Source organism: Diadema setosum, chromosome 20 (genome assembly GCF_964275005.1).
Source record: "Diadema setosum chromosome 20, eeDiaSeto1, whole genome shotgun sequence".
In the NCBI taxonomy this organism is placed as follows: domain Eukaryota; kingdom Metazoa; phylum Echinodermata; class Echinoidea; order Diadematoida; family Diadematidae; genus Diadema; species Diadema setosum.
This window is the reverse complement of record NC_092704.1, coordinates 13,622,728-13,645,127: the sequence shown is the minus strand read 5'-3', so window position 1 is coordinate 13,645,127 and position 22,400 is coordinate 13,622,728. Positions and strand designations below refer to the sequence as shown.

The following is a 22,400-nucleotide window of genomic DNA, read 5'->3' as shown; positions in this document are numbered from 1 at the left end:
ATAGCCTGCAAGAATGCACGAAAGGTAAACTTGCGATATTCAGCCGAGTGCTAGACCCACTGCCCCTGTCTCTCTCTCTCTCTCCCCCTCTCTTGTCTAATCATAACGTCTCTACGCTATTGATTAATCGTGTGTAATAAGCAGTCCATCAAACAACATGGCATTTTGATAACTTCACCTATTGTCCAGTTAGGCCAATCTGTTCAATCTTTTCGAGAAGGAAGTGAAAACGTTTCATCTAGAAAGCAAAGGCACATTATCCAAGTACATTGCACTACACAATGGAAATTTATGTACTTTATTGTTGTACTTGTATAGGAAGGCACGCGAAAAGGAAATCTGGGTGATGGAGACACTGCCTTTGGACCATTATACGATCAGAAACTGTATAGCGATCTGATTCTTAGCGTAGGGGATCGCACGTTCTTTGCTCATCGTCTAGTTCTCTGCGCATGGAGTGAAGTTTTTAAAACGATGTTGTCTGACCCCACCTGGCAACCCCACAATGAGCTTTGTGACGAACGTAGCGACAACGCTTCTGGACAAGTAATCCGACAGAAACTGGTAGAGGAAGACCCCGAGGCACTAGTTTTCGAGGATTTTCTAAAGTTCTTGTACACTGCTACGGTAACCCTGACCACTGACAACGTCTTATCGCTGGTCCGACTTGCCGACAAATACATGATCCCTGAACTTCATGGGTTCTGTAATGAGTTCATCGACATCAGTTCAAGTGATTCGGTTACGATGCTTTCGCTTTTGCCGAAGGCCCGAGCATTCAACGTGCCAAACGTCATCAATCTGTGCCACCAATCCCTTCTAACAAATTTCAACTTTCTCTCAGGTCAGCAGCTGCTCGACATGGATGCAGCGACGTTGCTGCTCGTACTGGACAGTGGACCCGACTTGGTCGTCGAGAGCGAGTACGCCCTCTTTGAGAAGATTGAGCCGTGGCTCAATCAGTGCGAGGACGACAACATCTTTGTTGAAGTCATCAAGTGCATCCGCTTTCCGTTCATGAATGCCGCACAGTTGCTGAAGGTGACAACCACTGCTGTATTTTTGAGGGCCTCAGAAAAGCTTCCCGATTTACCTTTGGAAGTATGGCAGCTACAGACACTCTTCCGCGAAGGCTCGCACGGAGAACTACCGGATGAGTTCCCAGATCCAAGGCTGTATCTCCGTCCACCAAACAGCGATGGCTCCAAAGATCAGATTCGGCAAGATGCCAGATTTGAAAGCGTTGCCATCACCGTTGGTTCGCAGAGGCGGCTTCATGTTTCTCCTTGGATCAAGAAAGCAGGTGGAGAGAAACAGATTTTCCAGAAAGGAAAAGACAAAGTGCTGCGCGTGACTGTGAAAAAGGTGTCACAGGATCAGATCGAAATAAAGTTAAGGTCAAAGTTGCCTTTTGTTTCACAAAAATATCATGCAGCCATTGCAATTGGCCAGCCCAAGCAAACACCAAAATACTTAAAGGCCAGTGGCTCAGAATCACGACGTAGAATGTCGTCTGTAAATCGTCGGTCGAAACAAAATAGATCCCCTTACACAGCAATTCTCAACTGCAAGGCAAAATTTGCTCAGCCCATCAGACAAGGTGAAAAGCTACGAATCCATGATGTAGCTTTGATCTTTAAAAAGCAAAAACGTGACAGCGGCAAAAAGGTGACGTAAAATTACAGGAGTCACGTCAGTACATGATTTCATAGACCACAAAATTATGGAACCTTACGTTATAATGTTTCTAAGTATATGATTCATCGTACGTAGATCGTGTCAAATGATTTGTAGTCTAATTTAAGACTGCTATCAAGTCCGAACTGTGTTTTATTTATCAAATTATGTACTCTCAAAGTAAAAGCGTAGAGAAATAAGCTGTAACTGTTGGGTTTTTTTCTCAATGCATGCGTCAAGGTACATGACCAACAGGTAGTGCTTTCTCTGTTTCTCGCTATGGTCAACCTATACAGTGCATGGTTTTAAGGTTATATCAAGAAAGATGCAGACAATGTATGTGTAAGAATTGTATTTTTTTTTCGCTGTGAAAAAACCACAAGTGATTTTATGACACGAGTGTATTTCTCCGTGATTAGCAGGTCATTTTGTGTCCCAGTGCAGAGTTTATTAACTCATGCACATGTCATTTACTGGATAGCATTAACTTTCCTTCTCATATAAGCTGTTAAATTATCAGATCATACTAGTCGTGGACATGGTTAAAGCATAAAAGCACATTATCATGATTATGATGGTGAATCGTTGAGTTGCTTAATCAATAATTCTCTTGTATTCTCCTTCTCTCGACCGAAATTCTGGAATTCGCTTGATAATATAACAGAAGCTCTAAGTTTCGATACTTTTTCTTTGAAGTTAAAGAATTATTCAAAAACTTCATATGCAAACTAATAATTCATTTTTTCTTTACTGTTATGACCCACCATTTCCCTCTCCTCTCCCCTCCCCCTTGTCCACCTCTGACTTATTACCTTCTTTACTATCTTTCTATCCTCTCATCATTTTTCCCTTACAAGAGAGCCGCCTTGTGTTTGTTAATATGCGTCCTTATGTGCATGTATGTGTGTATTACTCTGTTTTTTGTTTTTGTTTTACTACCGCTGAGGGATTTTTTTTTTTTTTTTTGCAATTAGATTTATTTTTTTAAGAGGGGACTGCATTCTACAAGCTCTGCTTTTAGCAGTCCCCTCCATTTCCAGCAATTTTGTTTCTTCCTGTACCACTGTGACGTAAAATTTATTTGTTTTCTCTGTCGATAATTTTTATGTATCTTTCTTACAATGTTATTCTGTTAATCGCATTGTGGTACTGGTTTCCTGACATCTGTATATACGAGTGTTTCATTGTATTTCTAATTATTTGTTTTTTGAAAATGAAATAAATCAACTTGAACAACTTGAATAATTATACGTGCAATATGTCCAGTCAAGCAAGACGTTGTCTTAATTATAAACGTCCTGGTTCGTGTTAACACAATCACATCACTGGAATGGACAATCGTTCTTAAGTTAGACTCTAACTACAACTGTTTAAATGTGATAAATACTGTGATAGATTTCCATGAAAACAATATTTTATAATGGAAGCCATTTTTTAAAGTTTTTGTACCAAGTAGGCATGTAGTGGAAACATGAAAAACGAAAACGTAAAAAGAGGAAGAGAAAAATAAAAATATGAAGTAAATATCACGCTCGGTATTTCTATAACGTACGCCTACGATTGGAATTTTACGTGTTGCCATCTCCTTATGATAATGGATTCAGCTTTTCCAGAAGACCCGACTGAACTAAAAGTTTGGTTACGGTTTGATAGCTGGTATAGATATACATAATAATTATACATAATCACTTCAAACTTCATTTTTATTTCATCTTGATATGAGATATGATATGACGTGATATATAAACATTTGGTATCGAATATTGGAAACCTGAAAGAACTTATCTACATATATATATATAATATACATGTATATTACTAGTATGTGGGCGCTACCATATGTCCCTCCCCCCTTCCCCCCCCCCCCAAAAAAAAAAAATAAATATAACGGGCCTCAGCAACGATAACTTTAAAGGTAGTTAATCCAAATGCAATTTCAAGGTATGAAACTTTAATTTATTACCCAAATCTTACAGAAAACCTCTTCCGATTTGCTTTAGTGGTCAAAGAGAAATGAGGGTTTTTGTAGAGCATGTCAGGAATCCCTTCCCTCCCAGTTTTGTACATTGTATTCACAGTTCCACGAGCATCCAGGTGCTGAACTTGGAAGAAACGGACCCATGACATGTTTTACAACGATCCATATTTCTCTATGACACCTTAACCAAATTAAATGAGGGTTTTCTGCAAAATGCAGATAAAAAGTTATAGTTTCAGATTGTTAAATCATTTTGAAAGAGATCAATGCGAAAGTCCGATTGTATTTTGTTGTTTTTTTTTTTGGGGGGGGGGATGGCATACTGTATCTTATTATCAAAATAAACTGTCACATTTCTAGCATGACAGAGCACATGACTCCCCTCTTTCAGAAAGCAGATGGATAATATTACTCTCAACAAATGACAGTAAAAAGTCAATTGAATGTGTGCGTTTCATGAAACGTGACAGCGTGAGTTATCATTAATTTTCCTTGTACAGTATTCGTTTAATTACTGTCCTACAGTGATGACAAGTAGTCTTGTCAGCCAGCGAATCTTGAACAATTTATAATTTTGAACAGATTGTCCAATTTTCCTCAAATTTCGCTGACGTGTTCCACCAATGGCCTAGATACCCAACCTCCTTGGTCTGGCATTTGTGTGGTGAGCACATCATATTTGATACAATATGCATGCTTGCATGCACTAATAGTAGGAGACGTCATGAATAGTGCACTGAGAACACTGCATACCTTCAAACAAGAAGGACTTTATTACTTTAGACAGTGTACATTATTCCACATAAGACCATTCTTTATGGTTGTAATACACACTTCTACGAAGGAGTACTAGATCAAATTTATCTACCAGAACTTTCAACTGACATCAGTTTGGCTGTATGGCCTAATATTGTTTGTGACACTAAGTATACATTGCTTAACTATGAATCGACGAATCGCATACAGTATTACTTCTATGAATGCACTACAAGCTATATGCAAGCTGCGTGGTAATGTGGACGAGCATGCTTCCGTACTCTTGTGTGTTAAGTCATATTCTATAATAGGTTTTTACGTAACATGCCATTGTCTTGTTGTGATTAGTATTTAATCAGTCATGCAACTACAACATCAACATAGCATATACCAATGCTGATGAAGCATTGTATGATATAATATTTACTGCAAGAAATGATGTTTAAATACATTCAGGAGAGAGAATGTCTTGTAACATGACATTTGCCATGTTAACTGTTTAAATTCTAGAACCTCTACAATGTCGTTGCATTCAAGCCTTATCAAAATGAATATCACTAATTTGTACAAAAAAAGAAAAAAGAAAAAACGAAATAATTAGCCTTGACTTCACGCAGATAATTGGTATACTACTCCATGTTTAAATAAGAGGAAAACACAGACGGTGCAAATTGTGAACTGCATTGTGGTTAATCAATGCCTAAATTAGATAGCACTTCTTCTACGGATACTTTCATAGAAAGCTATTGAAACTGCTATAACGTCAGAATGTGTAATCCCCCATATTACAGTTGCAAATAAACTCAACAATACTTCAACTTATATTCATGTCAAATGTCTGCCTTTGTACATGGTGTGGTTTAAATTCATATACCTATACCACTGTATACTACTGAAAAGAGCGAGGATTCTGTATCCTAAAGTGATTCTCGAACACACTTTCAATGACTACTGCGGTCAACAGTCTACCCCATTCAGGAAAGTGAAAGGTAACTTTTCTTAATCATGGTGCTACAGATACATAGAGTGGTCTCTAACAGACAGATCTGTTGAACGTTCCACTGATTTGACAAATGTACCGTGTTTTCGGTTATCACCTTATCAGGAGTGCCCTGTTAGTTTCCACTCATATGTATGTACTGACGTTTGAATTATAAAAGAAATTCAAATTCAGAAAGTAAATTCGACATATCATCAAAGTATAGAGTTTTGCTGTAAATGGGGGGGGGGGGGGTTGAGTAGAAATTAGTTATGAAGTTGTATTAGATTAAATTAGATTAACCGGAATGACAATCTGCTATGTATACAGTCTGTCGACGTAAATGTGTGACCAATCTCTCTCTCCCTCGATCTCTTAAGTCTGTGACATTTTAGTATCCAATAAGTATCCTTCTCATTATTTGTCAAATCTTACCGAAATTTACTTTCCAGTTTGTGCAAATTTACTCCTGTAACGATGCCAACACATGGAGTGAAGATCACCTTGAAGTGGGAATTTTTCCTCTTTTTTTTTTTGGCATATCTATACAGGGTGGCCCAGAAAGAACGGAACAACTAAGATCTTTAATTTCAGCAATATCGTTGCAAATATGTCATAATCTTGCATACTATTGAAAAGGCCATTCTTTTTCCAATAGAATGACACCAAATTCTTTAATTTTGGTTTATGCGTTAGGATTTCAGGACCATTTTTGTCAACCGTTGCAATTTTCAAAATGTGTGGAATGCGGGGCGGGAGGTGGTTGCCAGGTCCGTTATCATTGCAAATAATGTGTATGTCATTGTGAATATCATTGTGAATGCCACTGGTTCTATGGCAAGCCGAATTCTCGCTGGTTTCGGCATCTCTGAGAGTGCAAAAATGATCACATTTTGAAAATTGCAAGGGTTGACAATGGTCCTAAAATCATAACACATTTACCAAAATTAAAGAACTTAGTGTCATTCAATTGGAAAATGAATGGCCTTCCCAACATTGTGCAAAATAATGACATATTTGCAACAATATTGTTGAAATTAAAGATCTTAGGTGTTCCGTTCTTTCTGGGCCACCCTGTATAGGTACAGTGTACGATATTATGCAAAAAAAAAAAAAAAAAATCTCCCCATACTCCCCGAGCCCTTCTCATATTGTTGGGACGTTTGGTGTGACTGGACACAACCTGATTTAATAAGTTATTGGAACCAAAATCGGGAGGTGAAATACTGGCATCACCATGGCAGAAGTCCTCGTTTCAATTTCCCCCCTTTTTCAGTCAAAAATGTTTCGGGCAGCTGGTATAAGAAAGCTCAATACAGCTACAGTGAAGCTTAAAGAGTGTACGATGTTTACGATGGATGCATTTGCCTGAATGAGAAAGTTGAATTTTTGAATTCTTTTCCTTTTGTAAATACTGTACCTATGCCAGGGGCATCTTCTAGTATCCTTGATGGACAATGTAAACGGAACCTACTTTTAAAAGACGGCAAAGTAATGGTAAAATGGTAAAGATGTCTCTTCAGTCCCATCCATGAACTGTATGCTGATAATGTGTATCTCATAGGTCTTGATCTCAAGAGGCTACCAAGCGTTTCCCCCTCTACACCCTCCCCCACCGTACCAGAAGTGACTCGTGTACACAACATTTCCCAGTGATTGCTGTCATTCTTTTATCATCACTTCCTCTTCTGATTCCTTGAGTAACATTTCCGACAAGGAAAAAATAAAACAAGCAAAAACTTTCATGTATCCGTAAAGAAATTGAGGAGCCAACGTGATTGCTTTGCCTGGACGAGGACAAATACTGCCAAGATTTGTTTGATTAAAACTAATAGCACGTAGGCCTACACTATGTTTATCAGAGGTCAAGTTACAAGTCCTGCATCCTACCTTAACAGACATGATGTCTCATACAAAAGCAAAACACACGATCATACAAAAACTGGTACGATGTCTTACAGTTTTCACAGTTTCAAAGAAAACGTTCCAGTACTTAAAGTCATGAAGAGAAAACAGACACATTTTTTAATGCAATGCCATTTGAAGAATCCTATAGGAAAAAAAATCTCATTGTACGTCAAAACAAACAAACAAAAAAGATTATAATATGTATGATGGTGTTCACTGGCTACGAATAAGACTGCATGAGAGTTTGTTTACGAGCAGCCAATATTGTTTTACAAAATGAACTTTGGATGGAAAATTCATATGTGAGAATTCTATGGAAATGTTTCTCAATGGCATGTCTCCATCGCTAGTCCAGTGTATTAAATTGATCCTCACACTTCAGGGTCTGCGTGTCATCTTCATTTGATACATAAATGCAAGTCATTACCTTAATTTTGGCGGGCTTTCTCCCAGCAAATATAGGTGGAGTGCGTATGGTGATGACATGACGGGATTCTCTAAAGCGGCCATGTGACACCTCCTTTAAGCTTAAAACGTCTTGCAAGGAACCCTGGTACACCGTCACAACTGGGTTGTCCGGCAGGTAAAATTCAGCATCTGCATCGTGATTCGTGGTCACAATAGCGAACCTAAAGTATTTCTTTTGGGCTGTTCCGATTCCTACAAGCAGCTCGTCATCGTTTCGATTATTGGGCAATGCGAAATCATATTTCACACGCCATACCTCAACATCGCCTGACTTTTGGGACTCCATCTTTGCTGTCATCTTCAAGGAGGAGTCCGTCCATAACCCGTACTTCATTTGGACGCTGCTCCACGCATCTTTGCGAGATTCTACAGGGAGGGTTTGAAATAACTTGTCCTGAGTCCCTCCCGTAGAACAAGTGTATCTGTCCTGGCCAAATGGTGCAGCATTAAGGTATAGTCTTGGCTGAGCATCCTCCTTACGCAATGGGAAGCAATCTTCCTGTGCTGTCATATCTTCATCGTCGCCTAACTCGAGGGAGAGTGCTCGGAACTCAAATGCCTTTGACACCAAGTGCGGACACTCTCTATCAACAAATTGCACCAGTGGTGAGGTCTTCTTCAGAGTGACTAGCTCGGCAGCCCACAGAAGTCGGATCTTTTTCACCATCTTCCAGTATAACTCCTTGATATCTTCAATGTGTCCATGCTCCAAGAGCCAGGCATCTATCCTCTTGATGACAGTTTCTTCATCAGCCACAACAAGGTCATTCCTCTCTATGATGGCCAGAACCTCGTCCGCTGAGAGTCCTAGCCATGAGGTCTCTGGTGTGTATTCGAAGTAGTGAGCCAAGATTTGGAAGCAACGGTCCTTCAGAGTATTGAAACAACCTTCATCAGTTTCCCTCAACCACTTGATGACTCCCACCACACTGTCACCACGCAACGATTCAAACAACCAATCCTGTGCTGTTTTGCTCAATTCCTGCAGAGCTAGTTGGTCAGCCCAACTAATCATCATTCGGATGTTCTCTCCTGAAAACGTAATTTCGCCAGTGTACATGTAGCACAACATCCGCTCAAAGACCTCAATCTCACCCTCCGTGTCATCTGCTTTCAACTGGAGGATTTTTCCAGGATTCTCCTTCATCATCTTCGCAAGGGTTCTACTTGCTGCACCGAGAACCAGGCGATGAGCAGGATACTGTCTTGATCCGACCTTAACGGAAATGTCTGATAATTCACTATTCTTCAAATATACCTTCAGCTTTTGAGAAAGTGCCCCTTGGCAAGAGTACAATACCTCCTGAGCCATCTTTCAGGAATACCTGTGTGTTAGAACGTCATTGATTCATTGGATAATGAAGGTGATCTTGTAGAATCGGAAATACAAAACTATACTGGGGAAAATATTAATCAGACTTCTTGTTCTAGTCGTTTCAGAATGTTAAATGCCTTCTATATGCATGCACTCCAAAGTGATGGGTCACATGTTGACATGCAATAGAGTGAATATGATCCAGAAATTTTAAAGGTTGCCAGATAATCTTTCGGTTCGACACTGATACAGTACTGAGCAGTTTCTTCACAGCCGACATTCTGTTGTCACTAACAAAATAATTCATTCTCACTATCTGTGTGTATTTGGCATATTCTCTCTGCGCTCAGAAACTTCAACCCATTTTGGTTTTTTCTTCATAACTCTTCAAACAACATTACAAAAGGAAAGTTTACCACAAATTATTATGACGTACCATATGTAGCCACATCCGCACTGCATATAAAGACGAACGTCTACTAACATGTAGTTTTGCGTTGTTTTTTTTTTACTTGATATCGTACTTCTGTCTATAATCATCTATTAAAAAAAGAACAAGGCACGAAATATTCATTTCTACAGCAGTCACTTAAATGACATATCAAAAGACACAAAAACATTTTTGAGATTTCATTAAGGGGTAGGTAGTATTATATGTACACAATTTAGGAGCTGTTTCAGTATGTGTTTCCATTAATTATAAGCAAATTATGCACTGAATAGGCAATTTACAATTTACGCAAGGTAATTATATAAACAGAGGGCAATCAGCTAACAAAATATGTCGGTAATCCCGAATCTGCGAAGTTCAATATTTTCCTCAAAGGACCTCAATACATTGTCACGATTGTAGCGAGCAATCCACTCAACCTGTAGTGTAGTAGCCTACTGTACTTCGGTACCTTCACTCAAATTTAGATGAAATACCGGTAGCTATTGTTTCTATGTCGCACAAGCCTCTCGGACAAGCTTTAATTGTCAGGAACATCTACTGTTCAGCAAGTGGCTGATCCGAATCAAATTTCTCAGTGTGATTGCAGCCGTCTTCCTCACTCCTTCGCTAATTTCACCTGCGCCCACGTGCCCAGCTAAATGTACGGAAATATGTCTTAACGGGTTACTCTAGATGATCGAGTATGATGGCATACTCCACGCTGTGAAACACTAACAGTTCACATGAAACTCTGTAATTCCCCACTTCACCATTTTTCAAGTTCTAGCTGTGACTATTTGCAGTATCGTGTATACTGCGCAGTCTCCGGATGCCCGGTTATTGTTTATAGTGCACCGCGCGTGCTGGCCGCGTTTCCTTTCGCATTGGATTCTTGCCAGAAGACCATGTAAAAGAAAAAAAAAGCAAGCCCCACTCCCCCCCCCCCCCTTTCGAGATAAAGCCACCTATTATCCCGAACGTTGACTCTTCTTGCAACATACATGTTTGTACATGAACCGCAGAAGCTTTTGTATTCCATACGTACATTATGTCCTCGTTACTTTCATCTTTGGTTCATGCGTTCCTATATATTATGTCCCCTCTAAATCAGAGTTTTCATCGTTATTCGTACAAGGATTCGAGGCAGCACAGTTGGTAAGTGATACGTCGTTCTTCAAACCAGTAATTGTCAAGCTATCATCTGAAGGTAGCCGTTTACTGCTTCTTAAATACGCACAATATCTGTCAAAAATGTGCCTTAAGTTCTTGTGCGCGGTTCGGATGATTCCTATAATTATGATAATATTATGTTCCCATGCATTCGTTGTCCTCTTTTTTGTGTTTGTGTAACTCAGACTGATTAGACCAAAATGAAGGTACTTATTGTAATCTTTGAAATACAAAACTTAATCGAGAGTTCTATAATGTATTTAGAATGTTCTTATCAAAACGTGCGAGAAGTTCTATAATTAATGATAATAATGGATATGATTTATATAGCGCCAAATCCACTCTGCAGAGTGCTCTAGGCGCGGAAGGAAGAGAAAGTGAAGGAGATAAAGACATTTAATATCAAATACATGTAATGAATAATCAAATTGAGGCTTTAAACAAGTGAGTTTTTAGACTGCTTTTAAAAGAGTCTGATGAAGAACAATTTTTTACGGCTGAAGGTAAGTTATCCATAAGGTGGGAGCAGCATGGCCAAAGGCACGTGTGCCCCATATTGTAGTGAATCTTGGAATTATCAGAGAACCGGAGTTGGATGAGCGTAGAGATCTAGCAGGGATGTAATTATGGAGTAAGTCAATGTTATACTGAGGAGCAGCGCCCTGAATGCAATGAAAAGTCAGAAGTAAAATCTTAAAAATAATGCGATCTTTGACTGGTAACCAATGAAGTGATCTCAAAATAGGGGTGATGTGAGTGTGCTTCTTGGATAGTGTAATGATGCGTGCTGCCGCATTTTGAACCCTCTGTAGCATGGAGAGCTGAGTTTGTGGTAAGTTAAATAAGACAGAGTTTCCAAAATCGAGCCTAGAGGATATCAAAGCATGGACTAATTTTTCGGTAGAAGATCGGTTCAATTTTTCTAATGAAGCCGATATTGCGAAGTTGGTATCTTACAGATCTACAAATGCTAGAAACTTGATGAGACATAGTCATATTACAATCTAGCATTACACCCAGGTTGCGACAGGTTTGAGACACACTAATTGACATGCCGGAAAAGGAAATGAAATTTATGTCAAGTTTACCTAATTGTGTCTTCGAACCAAACATTAAAAACTCAGATTTATCCGTATTCAATTTCAAAGAATGTGAGTTCAGCCATGAATAAACATCATTCATTGCATTCTCAAGCTGACTCAAAGAATGTAAGGCATCGGCCTGGTTAGGTTTGAAAGACAAATAAATCACATGATTGCAGTGACTGTTACCAAATATCTAATACTATAACACTATATGGGAGGATAAGTCGAGGTGTACATTATCCTCGTATATTGTGTTATTTTGCATTGAGTCTAGGTTCCAGAACCCACGAAATCAGCAGATTTGAAATATCAAGAATGCCATTTGAAATAAAAGTACTTACTACCGCATAAGAGGTTGTGGTCCTCTCTGATAGGTCTACACCCCCCCCCCCCAAAAAAAAAAAAAAAGGTTCAAACAGGGAGGTGGGGCTGGTTTAAATTTGCACATTCAAGACCTACGTGTGGCACAACATAGCACCTTTACGGATGCAACTTTGAATCTTTGTGGTCTGAAAGGTGCACAGTTGAACCTATATCTTTCTTAGAGTGTAGTCTGATAAAGCAATGCAGAATCAATAGTAGCCGAACTAAACGAACGTAATATTGTATACATAATATATAAAACGGTCATTTAGGGCGACTTTATATCACGTTCGAAAAAGAGGTATTTAATTAAAGGGGAATTCGCTCAAAACGGGAATTTTTTGACAAAGTTTTTCAATGCCTTATCAGTGATCTAGGGCCGAAGGACTACTCCAAAATGAGACACAGAAGGCGTAGGCCCTATAGTGTGTGTAGATTGAGGACTGTACCATCAATACATTTTGGGGGAGGTTGCCAGCGATGCAAAAAATGGGTGTATATATTGCCTGTGCATAGAAAACGGGTCACTGGGGCAATGTAGGTATGTCTGCTTTTTCTTTAAAAAGTCGTATTTTCTCGTGAACATACAGAATTTATAGTGGTATATGATGCATTTTGTGTTCTTGTCAATCCATTATTGAATGCTTCTTTGAGCCCATATTAACGCATATTTTTCAAAAAAGGGAAATATTTGCATGTTTTCTGAATATTATTATGTTTTTTATCCAAATTCCCCAAACTATCATTTATTCCGCATTTCCCTCTATGGCTGGAAATAGCGTTATATATAATAATATCTACGAGATATGAAAAAGGTATATATATGTATATATGTATAAATATATATCTATATATCTATATATATATATATATATATATATATATATATACAGGGTGGCCCAGAAAGAACGGAACGCCTAAGATCTTTAATTTCAGCAATATTTTTGCAAATATGTCATTATTTTGCACGCTATTGGAAAGGCCATTCTTTTTCCAATAGAATGACACCAAGTTCTTTAATTTTGGTGGATGCGTTATGATTTTAGGACCGATTTTGTCAACCCTTGCAATTTTCAAAATGTGATCATTTTGCACTCTCAGACATACCGAAACCGGGGAGAATTCGGCTTGCCTTAGAACCAGTTACGTTCACAATAGCCGGGTTCACACGTACACCAATTAGCGGGATACAAATCTCGAGATTTGCATCGCGATCGTCATCCCGAGTTTTTTGCACGTGTGGACAGAAAAAACCCGAAAATTAGCGGGATAAGCATCGCGATGCTAATCCCAAGAAATCTTGCGCTGGTTCGTCAATTAGCGGGATAATTGGCCCCGCGCTGGTACGTGTGAACGGTCGGGATTAGAATCTCGAGTTTTTACATCCCATCATGCAATGCGCACATCACAACAGCAACGAGGCCTCTGCGAAGAGGTCTTTCACCTCTTTGGAGCACAACAACAACAGCGCGCAAACCACACCACTGACGCGTAAAAGACAATGGACAAAGGAAAGTGCGCACAGGTGGTGATAGAGAAGGGCGCTGTGTGACCCAGTTTGCAGGCTTTGCTGTTATCTCTATCGGCAATTAGCGGGATAATTCGGTACGTGTGGACGCTCGCCAAATTAGCGGGATACCGATCGCGATCGCTATCCCGCTAATTTGGTACGTGTGGACGCTCGCAAAAAAACTCGGGATGAGCATCGCGATCGTCATCCCGCTAATTTGTACGTGTGAACCCGGCTAATGTGTAGAATGTGGTTGTCATTGTCCGTTACCATTGTGAATGAGACGACCTGACGACAATAACACCGTCCGCCCCACATTCCGCACATTGTGAACGCTACTGGTTCTATGGAAAGCCCAATTCTCGTTGGTTTCGGTATCCCTGAGAGTGCAAAATGATCAAATTTTGAAAATTGCAAGGGTTGACAAAAATGGTTCTAAAATTATAACGCATTAACCAAAATTAAAGAACTTGGTGTCATTATACGGAAAAAGGAATGGCCTTTCCAATAGTATGCAAAATAGTGACATATTAGCAACAATATAGCTGAAATTAAAGATCTTATGTGTTCCGTTCTTTTTGGGCCACCCTCTATATACAGGCTCGTGACTAATATATTTTGGAGGGCGGTCGCGGTTAGCGTAAAAAAAAAAAGAATGGAGTAAATCATAAATCATAAAAACGAAATTATTTGATGGGTATCCATGTAAGATAATGAAATTGTACAATACAAAACCATGATATGCCTATATGTAGAAACTGACAGGTACTATTATGACCAGATGCGAATTTACCTCATAGGCTATTATGCCTATGAACAAGTTAGAAGCAAAATAATTGAAACGTATACATTTCATTCGACATTAAAGGGGATGGCTAGTATTAAACTGATCAGTGACGGGGCGATCGTTAACGGCCCGCTAACGATCGCCCCGGCACTGTACAGGCATGCTAACCTGGAAACAATGAACTGCACATTACTTGAATATGAGACCATTCTGAAGCAAATAATTTTCAAACAACAATAGATATACGTTGCATAAGGTACTCTTAAATAAATCCCACAAGGATTGAACAATCACCCCCAGCATTCTCACTGATTCCTACTGACCAGATAAAGCCACCCCATTAAAAATCCTTTCAAAACTTTATCATTACGTAAAAATGCCACGTTTACCTACAGTGTCTAAGTTCTTTATAATACTTCTAACGTATTTGATGTAAACTGAGACGTAAACATGATTTTCCATTACACCACCTATGGTTGATAAATCGAGGTATAAGTTCTATTATATATATAGTGCATGAGGCTGAGTGCACTATAACAATATAAGCACCGACAAATTCTGAATTTGCCCCGAAGGCCAGTTATATTCAATGAGGCCGCAGGCCGAATTGAATATAATTGCCTGAGGGCAAATTCAGAATTTGGAGGTGCTTGGTACTTGTTATAGTGCAATAAGATGTCATGCACTATGTGTTATATAAAATAGCATACATACCCAGGCAAGAACAAGATAAATTGAAAAAATACGAAAGCCTAGATCATTTAAGACTCTAGGGCCTACACGTGTCTAGACAAGCAATAATACCATTTTCTTTGAACCTGTGTAGACAAAATCCTGCCGTGTTAGGGTCTACGTGGTTATTAATATCTAACGATTTCTAGGCCCTACGATAGATTAGGTCTAAAGTTAGGGGCCCTGGCCTAACGTTATACTACTAGATCATGTCTACTCACTTACGAGCGACAGAGCTAACGTTAGTTAACACTTGATCCTACAATAGGTCTACCATGGATCTAACAGTAACACGTTAGACGCCCTAAGTTTACTTACTGCACTGTGGGTCCAGGACCAGGACTAGATGATGTTTTGTAGGATTAGGGGTCTACTGGATTTAAACACAAGGCTCGTGCCAGGCATCATTGAAGTCACCATTGCTGCACAAGTGGATTCCGAGAGTGTGTTGTAAATGTCGTAGTAAAAGTTCATAGCGTAGCGTAATCAAAGAGCGCTTAGCGTATACCGTACACACGCTACCCATTTCCACGGCGCACTTCCGCGTAGAATGTAGGGAGAAAGCGGCACAAATCTTGGGTTGACTTGCTCAATATCCGTCGGATTGATTCCTTTTCAGAACAGTAGGAGTCCAAAATTCGTAGGGCGTATTTGATGGCATCCTTTGTGTCCTTATTGTCTAAGATACTGTTTATATAGATCAGTCTCTGTAAAAGTAGTGAACCTCTTCATTTCAGCTTCCATGTTTGAATCTACCGCTAATAGTTTAGTCCCACACAGATAAGTTGCTGGCATAGCCAGCGAGAATCGAGAATAACGATAATATCGAGCAAAGCATATCGCGGTTGTGGCGCAATCGCGTCGATGAGGTGCGGGATTCAGTACTCGATGATTAAAATGAGGGAGCAAAAACCGATATCAAATCGATAGTGGGTTATCGTCTGCAATCGTTATATTTTACGTGCACTATAACTTTTGTCATGCACTGCCGGCCTGTATCATAAGTATGTATGCTATTTTATATAATTAAATATAGATACAGTGCGTGAGAGCAAGTTAAGTCTGCATTTCATACAATAAGACAGTTTTCAGAGTGCCTGATATAGCGTTTGCTATAGCTTATAAGAAAAAAAGGGGGAGGGTCGGAATGTGAGTTCCTAAAAGGCCAAGGGGCCTTCAAGACACAAAGAGATGGAACGACGACATACGTTACAACTCGCACTAATTGTATAGGCACTTTTGTATTTCAAGACAAAGGGAGAAGGCCAACATTCATACGGATATGACGTATGGTTCTGCGCATAAGGCTATCATACTTGTGAAATCTGTTCTTTAGAATAGTATCCTGCACATAACTATTCTTTTTTTTATTTTTATTTTTTTTAGAAAAGAAATGCAAGATGTCCAGCGATTCTGGAGCTTCCCCGTATCGTGACGGCCGTTACTCCAACGATGAGGATTCGGGGTCTGTCTACAACAGTGATTATTCCGAATTTGATTCACAAGACGAACATTTGGAACTTCTGACCAAGAAGAGAGATGAAATTTATTCCCATAAACACAAGAAACGACGTGAAGACTTTCAGGTACACAATAAGGAATTCATAGATCTACTGATATGGGACATAAGTACTGTGAAGTCTCCATTGATGAAGACGGGAAGAAAAAAAATCCATATATTTTGTATGTGTATATATTTCTAGTATACTACATATTCATACTTAAAAACATCGAGTGTTACATCTTTTATAGTTTAAGGTGCTACTACGTTACCTACAATATTTCATGTGGAAATCCACCTTTTTACAACACAAATAAAGAGACGGAGCGGATGCCTTTAATATAATATATTCGCCCCATACCCTCCAAGATCGTGAACCCATAAGCCAATGCATAAACCCTGCTTTACTCTTTAGGGTTGCTCTCAGTATGTACTTAATTTTCAAAATTCATATGCAGTTGGACCACTGTTGTTCCGTAGATATGTCATATGACGCTTAAACAGAAACATGCCAACTACAATCCTGACTCACAATATAGCCTCTTAATTTTTCCTGTAAAAATGGGTGGATGTACCACGAAATGCTTCAGTAGTGAAGGAAGGGCCCTCTCTGAGAGCGTTGTAAACAGTCAAAGCCATATTCGCGTGCAGGGCCATGTTTGCACATTTTTATCTTCTTTTTGAAACTCATGGCCAACTTTTGTACAAACTTAATAGGTATGAGGCCTATTGGCAGCGTTATAGAACATACAAATAGACACCATGCCCCCGCCCCCAAATCATGTTTGTTATTTTCTTCTTTGGTAATAGTCTGCAAGAATGCAAGAAAAGTGAACTTGCGTTGGAAATTAAAATGTATAGGCTATTGATTAGTCGTGTTCGATAAGCAGCCCATCAAAGAAGAAGATAATAATTTATTTTGATAATTTTACTCAATTTTGTCGTTTAGGCCTATTTGTTTAATCTCTTCGAAAGGTAGTGAACACGTACATCGGCTAAAAATCAAAGACATATTATCCAAGTACTACACAAGGAAAATTCACCCACCTGTACTTTTTTATTGTACTTTTATAGGCTGCTCGCAAGTATCTGCAGGAAGGTACTCGAAGAGGAAATCTGGGTGGAGACACTCTTTTTGGAGCATTATGCAACCAGAAACTGTATAGTGATCTGATACTTAGCGTAGGGGATCGCACGTTCTTTTCTCATCGTCTACTTCTTTGCGCCTGGAGTGACGTCTTTAAAACGATGTTGTCTGACCCCACCTGGCAACCCCACAATGAGCCTTATGACGAAAGTAGCAACAGCACTTCTGGACAAGTCTTCCGACAGACACTGGTAGAGGAAGACCCCGACGCACTAGTTTTTGAGGATTTTCTGAAGTTCCTCTACACAGTCACCGTGGCCCTCACTAGCGACAACGTCTTTTCACTAGTCCGACTGGCCGATAAATATATGACGCCTGAACTTCTCAGACTTTGTCATGAGTTCATTAGCAATATTTCAAGTGACGTGGTGGCGATACTTTCACTTTTGCCGAAGGCCCGAGCATTCAACGTGCCAAACGTCATCAAGCTCTGTCAACAATGCCTTCTAACAAATTTCAACTTGCTCTCAGGTCAGCAGGTGCTCGACATCGACGCACAGACCATGCTTGCCGTAATTGACAGCGGACCCTACTTGGTTGTAGAAAGTGAGTACGTCCTATTTGAGAAGATCGATCCTTGGCTCACCCGATGCAGAGAAGATGACGTCTTTGTTAAGATCATTAAGTGTATCCGCTTTCAGTTCATGAATGCGCTGCAGTTACTGAAGGTGACAACCACTGCTGTATTCTCGAGGGCAACAGAAAAGCTTCCAGATCTACCTTTCAAAGTGTGGCAGCGGCAGACACTCTTCCGCGAAGGCTCTCACGGAGACCTACCTGAAGAGTTTCCCGGTCCAAGGTTATATCTCCGTCCACCAATCAGCGATGGGTCCGAAAACAAGATTAGGGGATCCAACAGGACCAACGAGAAGACTGTCATCGTCAAATCTTGGTCAAATGAGTTCTTTTATGTTTCTCCGTGGATTAAGACGGTAGCTGGAGAGAAACAAATCTTTAGAAGACAAGACCGAATTATGCTGGATGTGCTTCTGACAAAAGTGTCACAAGATCAAATCAAAATAAATGTAAGATTGATAGAGTTACCTTTTCCTACACAGACATATACTGCCATGGGAATTGGCCTGCCCAACCAGAAACCCAAATACTTTAAGGCGAGTGCCTTCAAACGTCGGTCTTTACGTAGTCCTCCTACAATTCTCAAGGTCAATACAAAATTAAATCAGCCGATCGAACAAGATGCAGTACTACAAATTCATGTAGCTTTGATCATGGAAGAGCATGAAGATGACGATAGCAAAAGCGTGGCAACAGAAAACGACGAAAGCAAAAGCGAAAGCGTGGTGTCATCACAAAACGACGAAAGTGAAAGCGTGGTGACATCAGAAAGCGACGATATGTCAGGAACGAATTGCAATTTTGAAAACTAGAATCGACGTCGAGATAGATTCAACGAACTGTTAAGTTGTTAAACTTTATGTTATGATGTTTCCCAGCATGACTCATCTTTGGGAGGGTTTATGTCAGATATCTCTCAGTGGTCCTAAATCAAAACGGTAGGTCATATCATTTACTATATATTGTGCACGCAAGTTCCAATTGACTTCTTATTTCTTCATTTGTTTGAATACATCAATGAATTACATTTTTTCGCTACTATCCATGATTAGTATATTTCTGCACTGCAAGGTGTTTAGAAGACATCGATAGAACACCTTTTGTGAATGCAGTCTCTTCCATCAGTAATAATAAGCCCCGTTTTAACAGAGCCTTTCAAACAAGAGTAACAGTGACAACGTCCGGGTAATCATTTTTTTTTTGTTTACCCTGCTGGTTAGTACGGTACCTGCAAAATGTTGCTGCGAAGTTGTCGCTGTAAATTTTGCCAAATTCTACCCTAGCCAGCTAGGGTAATTACTCCGCAATGTACCCCGACATCACCCTGACGTATACCCATTCTGTTAAAACGATCTCGCGGTAACATTCGTTTAAGGGCTCACACGGGTAAATAATTCCCCATAGAGACGTGTGTTAAAATTCAAATTTCAAAATATTCTGTAAAATAGCTGGGAGAAATGAGGTGTTTCATCTTCACTGACCTAAATAAGTCAGATATAACCTTTCATCCATCAAATTTCCAAGGCAGGTTCTTCGGCTCAAACTCTGTCCAAGGGTCCGCAAAGCCAGACTACGAGTTCTTTTCACTCAAAAAAAATCACCTATTTTCTGTACATGCAGCCATATAGTCCCCTCAAATTCCATCAGAAAAGCTTTCATCTTCCAACCAAAATGCAGTTTGTAGAGGAATTCATACTCAATATCTACAGCTATTCAGTTGTTTGCCAAACTGCATCACTGATTTTTAATTAATTTTTTTCTTCATTTATTTTGGTATCTTTGGTACGAATTTGTGAAGGGGTCTGGGACATTCCATTTTATTTACATTTTATTACAATTACATTTTATTTGACTTTTTAACATCATAAATGTAATTTTGATGATATTTGCCCCTACATCATATGGGAAATTGCACATTCAAGGGTTATAAAGCTTCTCAAAGAGACACTTTTGAAAATGATGCCCATTGGAGTTTTTTCAAAAATAAATCTTGCAGTTTTGATTAGTTTTTCATAAGATGAATACATAGATGCAGGTAGTTATCCTTGATTAAGGGGGTGTCATCATCACCTTATTACCTACAAAGTTCTGTAAAACACTTTTATTTATCAAACAGATTAACTTAATGTACTTTGAGCTGTTTCAGTGGTAGCCCAAACAAAGAAACACATTAAAATGACACAATCATTCAAAGTTGTGTGATACTGATGACTAGTTTTTCCAAGATCTAGTACCACAAGAACATAATAAGAAAACACATTGTAGTTAAGCAGAGTTTTTTTTTTGTTTTTTTTTTGGGGGGGTAGAAGGGGAGGGTGGGGGGTGGGGAGGGGAAAGGGGGGGGGGGGAAGGAAGAGATCTGACACAATAGATCAACATAAACCAGCAGAGCTTGTGTTGGATGAATACTTCCCATCGACTTGTTTGCATTACGTGCATTCTCTACAGTGGAGGTCATATTTCTTATTTGACTTTTTAACATCATAAATGTGTTTTTGATGATATTTGCCCCTACATCATATGAGAAATTACACATTTAAGGGTTATAAAGCTTCTCAAAGGGACACTTTTGAAAATCATGCCCTTTTTTTTTTTTTAAATAAATCTTGCAGTTTTGATCAGTTCTTCATATGATGAATACATAGATCCAGGCAGTTATCCTTGATTGTGGGGGTGTTATCATCACCATATAGCCTACAAAGTACTTCATAAGTCTTTGTTTTGTCAAACAGACTAACTTTATGTATTTTGAGCTGTTTCAGTGGTAGCCAAAACAAGGAAATACATTAAAATAACACAGTCATTCAAAGTTGTGTGATACTGAAGACTGCTATGTACTAAGATCTAGTACCACAAGAGCATAATAAGAAAGCAAATTGTAGCAAGGCAGAGTTGGGGGGGGGAGTAGAGGAGAGAGGTAGAGAGGGGGGGTAGGGAGGAGAAGGGGAGGGAGGAAGAGATCTGACACAATACAAGATACACAATACAAGAATAAAACAGTCATTCAAAGTTGTGTGATACTGATGACTGCTATGAACTAAGATCTAGTATCACAAGAACATAATAAGAAAACAAATTGTAGCAAGGCAGAGTTGTGGGGGGGGGGGGAGGGTAGAGGAGAGAGGTAGAGGGAGGGAGGGAGGACGAGATCTGACACAATACAAGATCAACATAAACCAGCAGAGCTTGTATGGGATGAATACATTGTACTTCCCATAGACTTGCATGTATTGCGTGCATTCTCTATAGGGCTCACACGGGTAAATAATTCCCCATAGAGACGTGTGTTAAAATTCAAATTTCAAAAAATTCTGTAAAATAGTTGGGAGAAATGAGGTGTTTCATCATCACTAACCTGGATAAGTGAGATATTACCTTTCATCCATCAAATTTCCAGGGTGGGTTCTTCTGCTCAAATTCTGTCCAAGGGTCCGCAAAGCCACACTACGAGTTTTTTTCACTCAAAAAATCACCTATTTTCCGTACACGTACCCAATGAAATATAGTCCCCTCAAATTCCATCAGAAAAGCTTCATCTTCCAACCAAAATGCAGTTTGTAGAGGAATTTATACTCAATATCTACAGCTATTCAGTTTTTTTGCCAAACTACGTCATTTGTTTTTAATTAATTTTTTTCTTCATTTATTTTGGTATCTTTGGTACGAATTTGTGAAGGGGTCTGGGACAGTCCATTTTATTTACAGGTGTGAGCCCTGTACAGTATCATGCCACCATGACGACGAAAGAGACTAGGGAGAGAGAGAGAAAAAAAAAGGAATCGCTTTGTAGTCCGGGTCTCAAATTGGCAACTTTGTTCGATTGACTGGTTTATAGAGAGATTTGGAGAAGTTCATTGACTGTGGAGGGAGACTAGAAGAGTACATTTTACTGAAGGGGTGTTTCCCCATTACCACTTTGTTTACATTGTACGGTGGAGACCCTGATCGAATCGACGGTGGGGGATCGTATCGGCGGTGAGGCAAATATCCCGCCGATTGGATCCGGGGATCCGAT

At 39.4% G+C, this 22,400-nt stretch overlaps 3 protein-coding genes across 3 annotated transcripts; 2 read left to right on the top strand and 1 right to left on the bottom strand.

Moving 5' to 3' along the window:
* The first annotated feature begins 474 nt into the window (after positions 1-474).
* LOC140243440 (BTB/POZ domain-containing protein 17-like) lies at positions 475-1,677 on the top strand. Its single transcript, XM_072323117.1, has one exon. The coding sequence runs from the start codon at positions 475-477 to the stop codon at positions 1,675-1,677; it is 1,203 nt and encodes a 400-aa protein (XP_072179218.1).
* A 5,967-nt stretch (positions 1,678-7,644) lies between these two features.
* Positions 7,645-15,509, bottom strand: LOC140243257 (kelch-like protein 5). Its single transcript, XM_072322926.1, has 2 exons — positions 15,480-15,509; positions 7,645-9,091 (listed from the first exon to the last, which is right to left on the bottom strand). The coding sequence occupies exon 2, from the start codon at positions 9,076-9,078 to the stop codon at positions 7,645-7,647; it is 1,434 nt and encodes a 477-aa protein (XP_072179027.1). The 5' UTR covers positions 9,079-9,091; positions 15,480-15,509.
* Positions 15,510-17,910: 2,401 nt separating this feature from the next.
* LOC140243439 (uncharacterized) lies at positions 17,911-19,197 on the top strand. The gene has a single exon (XM_072323116.1). It carries the CDS (start codon positions 17,911-17,913, stop codon positions 19,195-19,197), a length of 1,287 nt encoding a protein of 428 aa, XP_072179217.1.
* The last annotated feature ends 3,203 nt before the right edge of the window (positions 19,198-22,400 follow it).

What these genes read in the sequence shown, in the direction of transcription:
- LOC140243257 (XM_072322926.1), bottom strand. Translation starts at nt 9,078, where the DNA reads ATGGCTCAGGAGGTATTGTACTCTTGCCAAGGGGCACTTTCTCAAAAG.
- LOC140243439 (XM_072323116.1), top strand. Translation starts at nt 17,911, where the DNA reads ATGTTGTCTGACCCCACCTGGCAACCCCACAATGAGCCTTATGACGAA.
- LOC140243440 (XM_072323117.1), top strand. Translation starts at nt 475, where the DNA reads ATGTTGTCTGACCCCACCTGGCAACCCCACAATGAGCTTTGTGACGAA.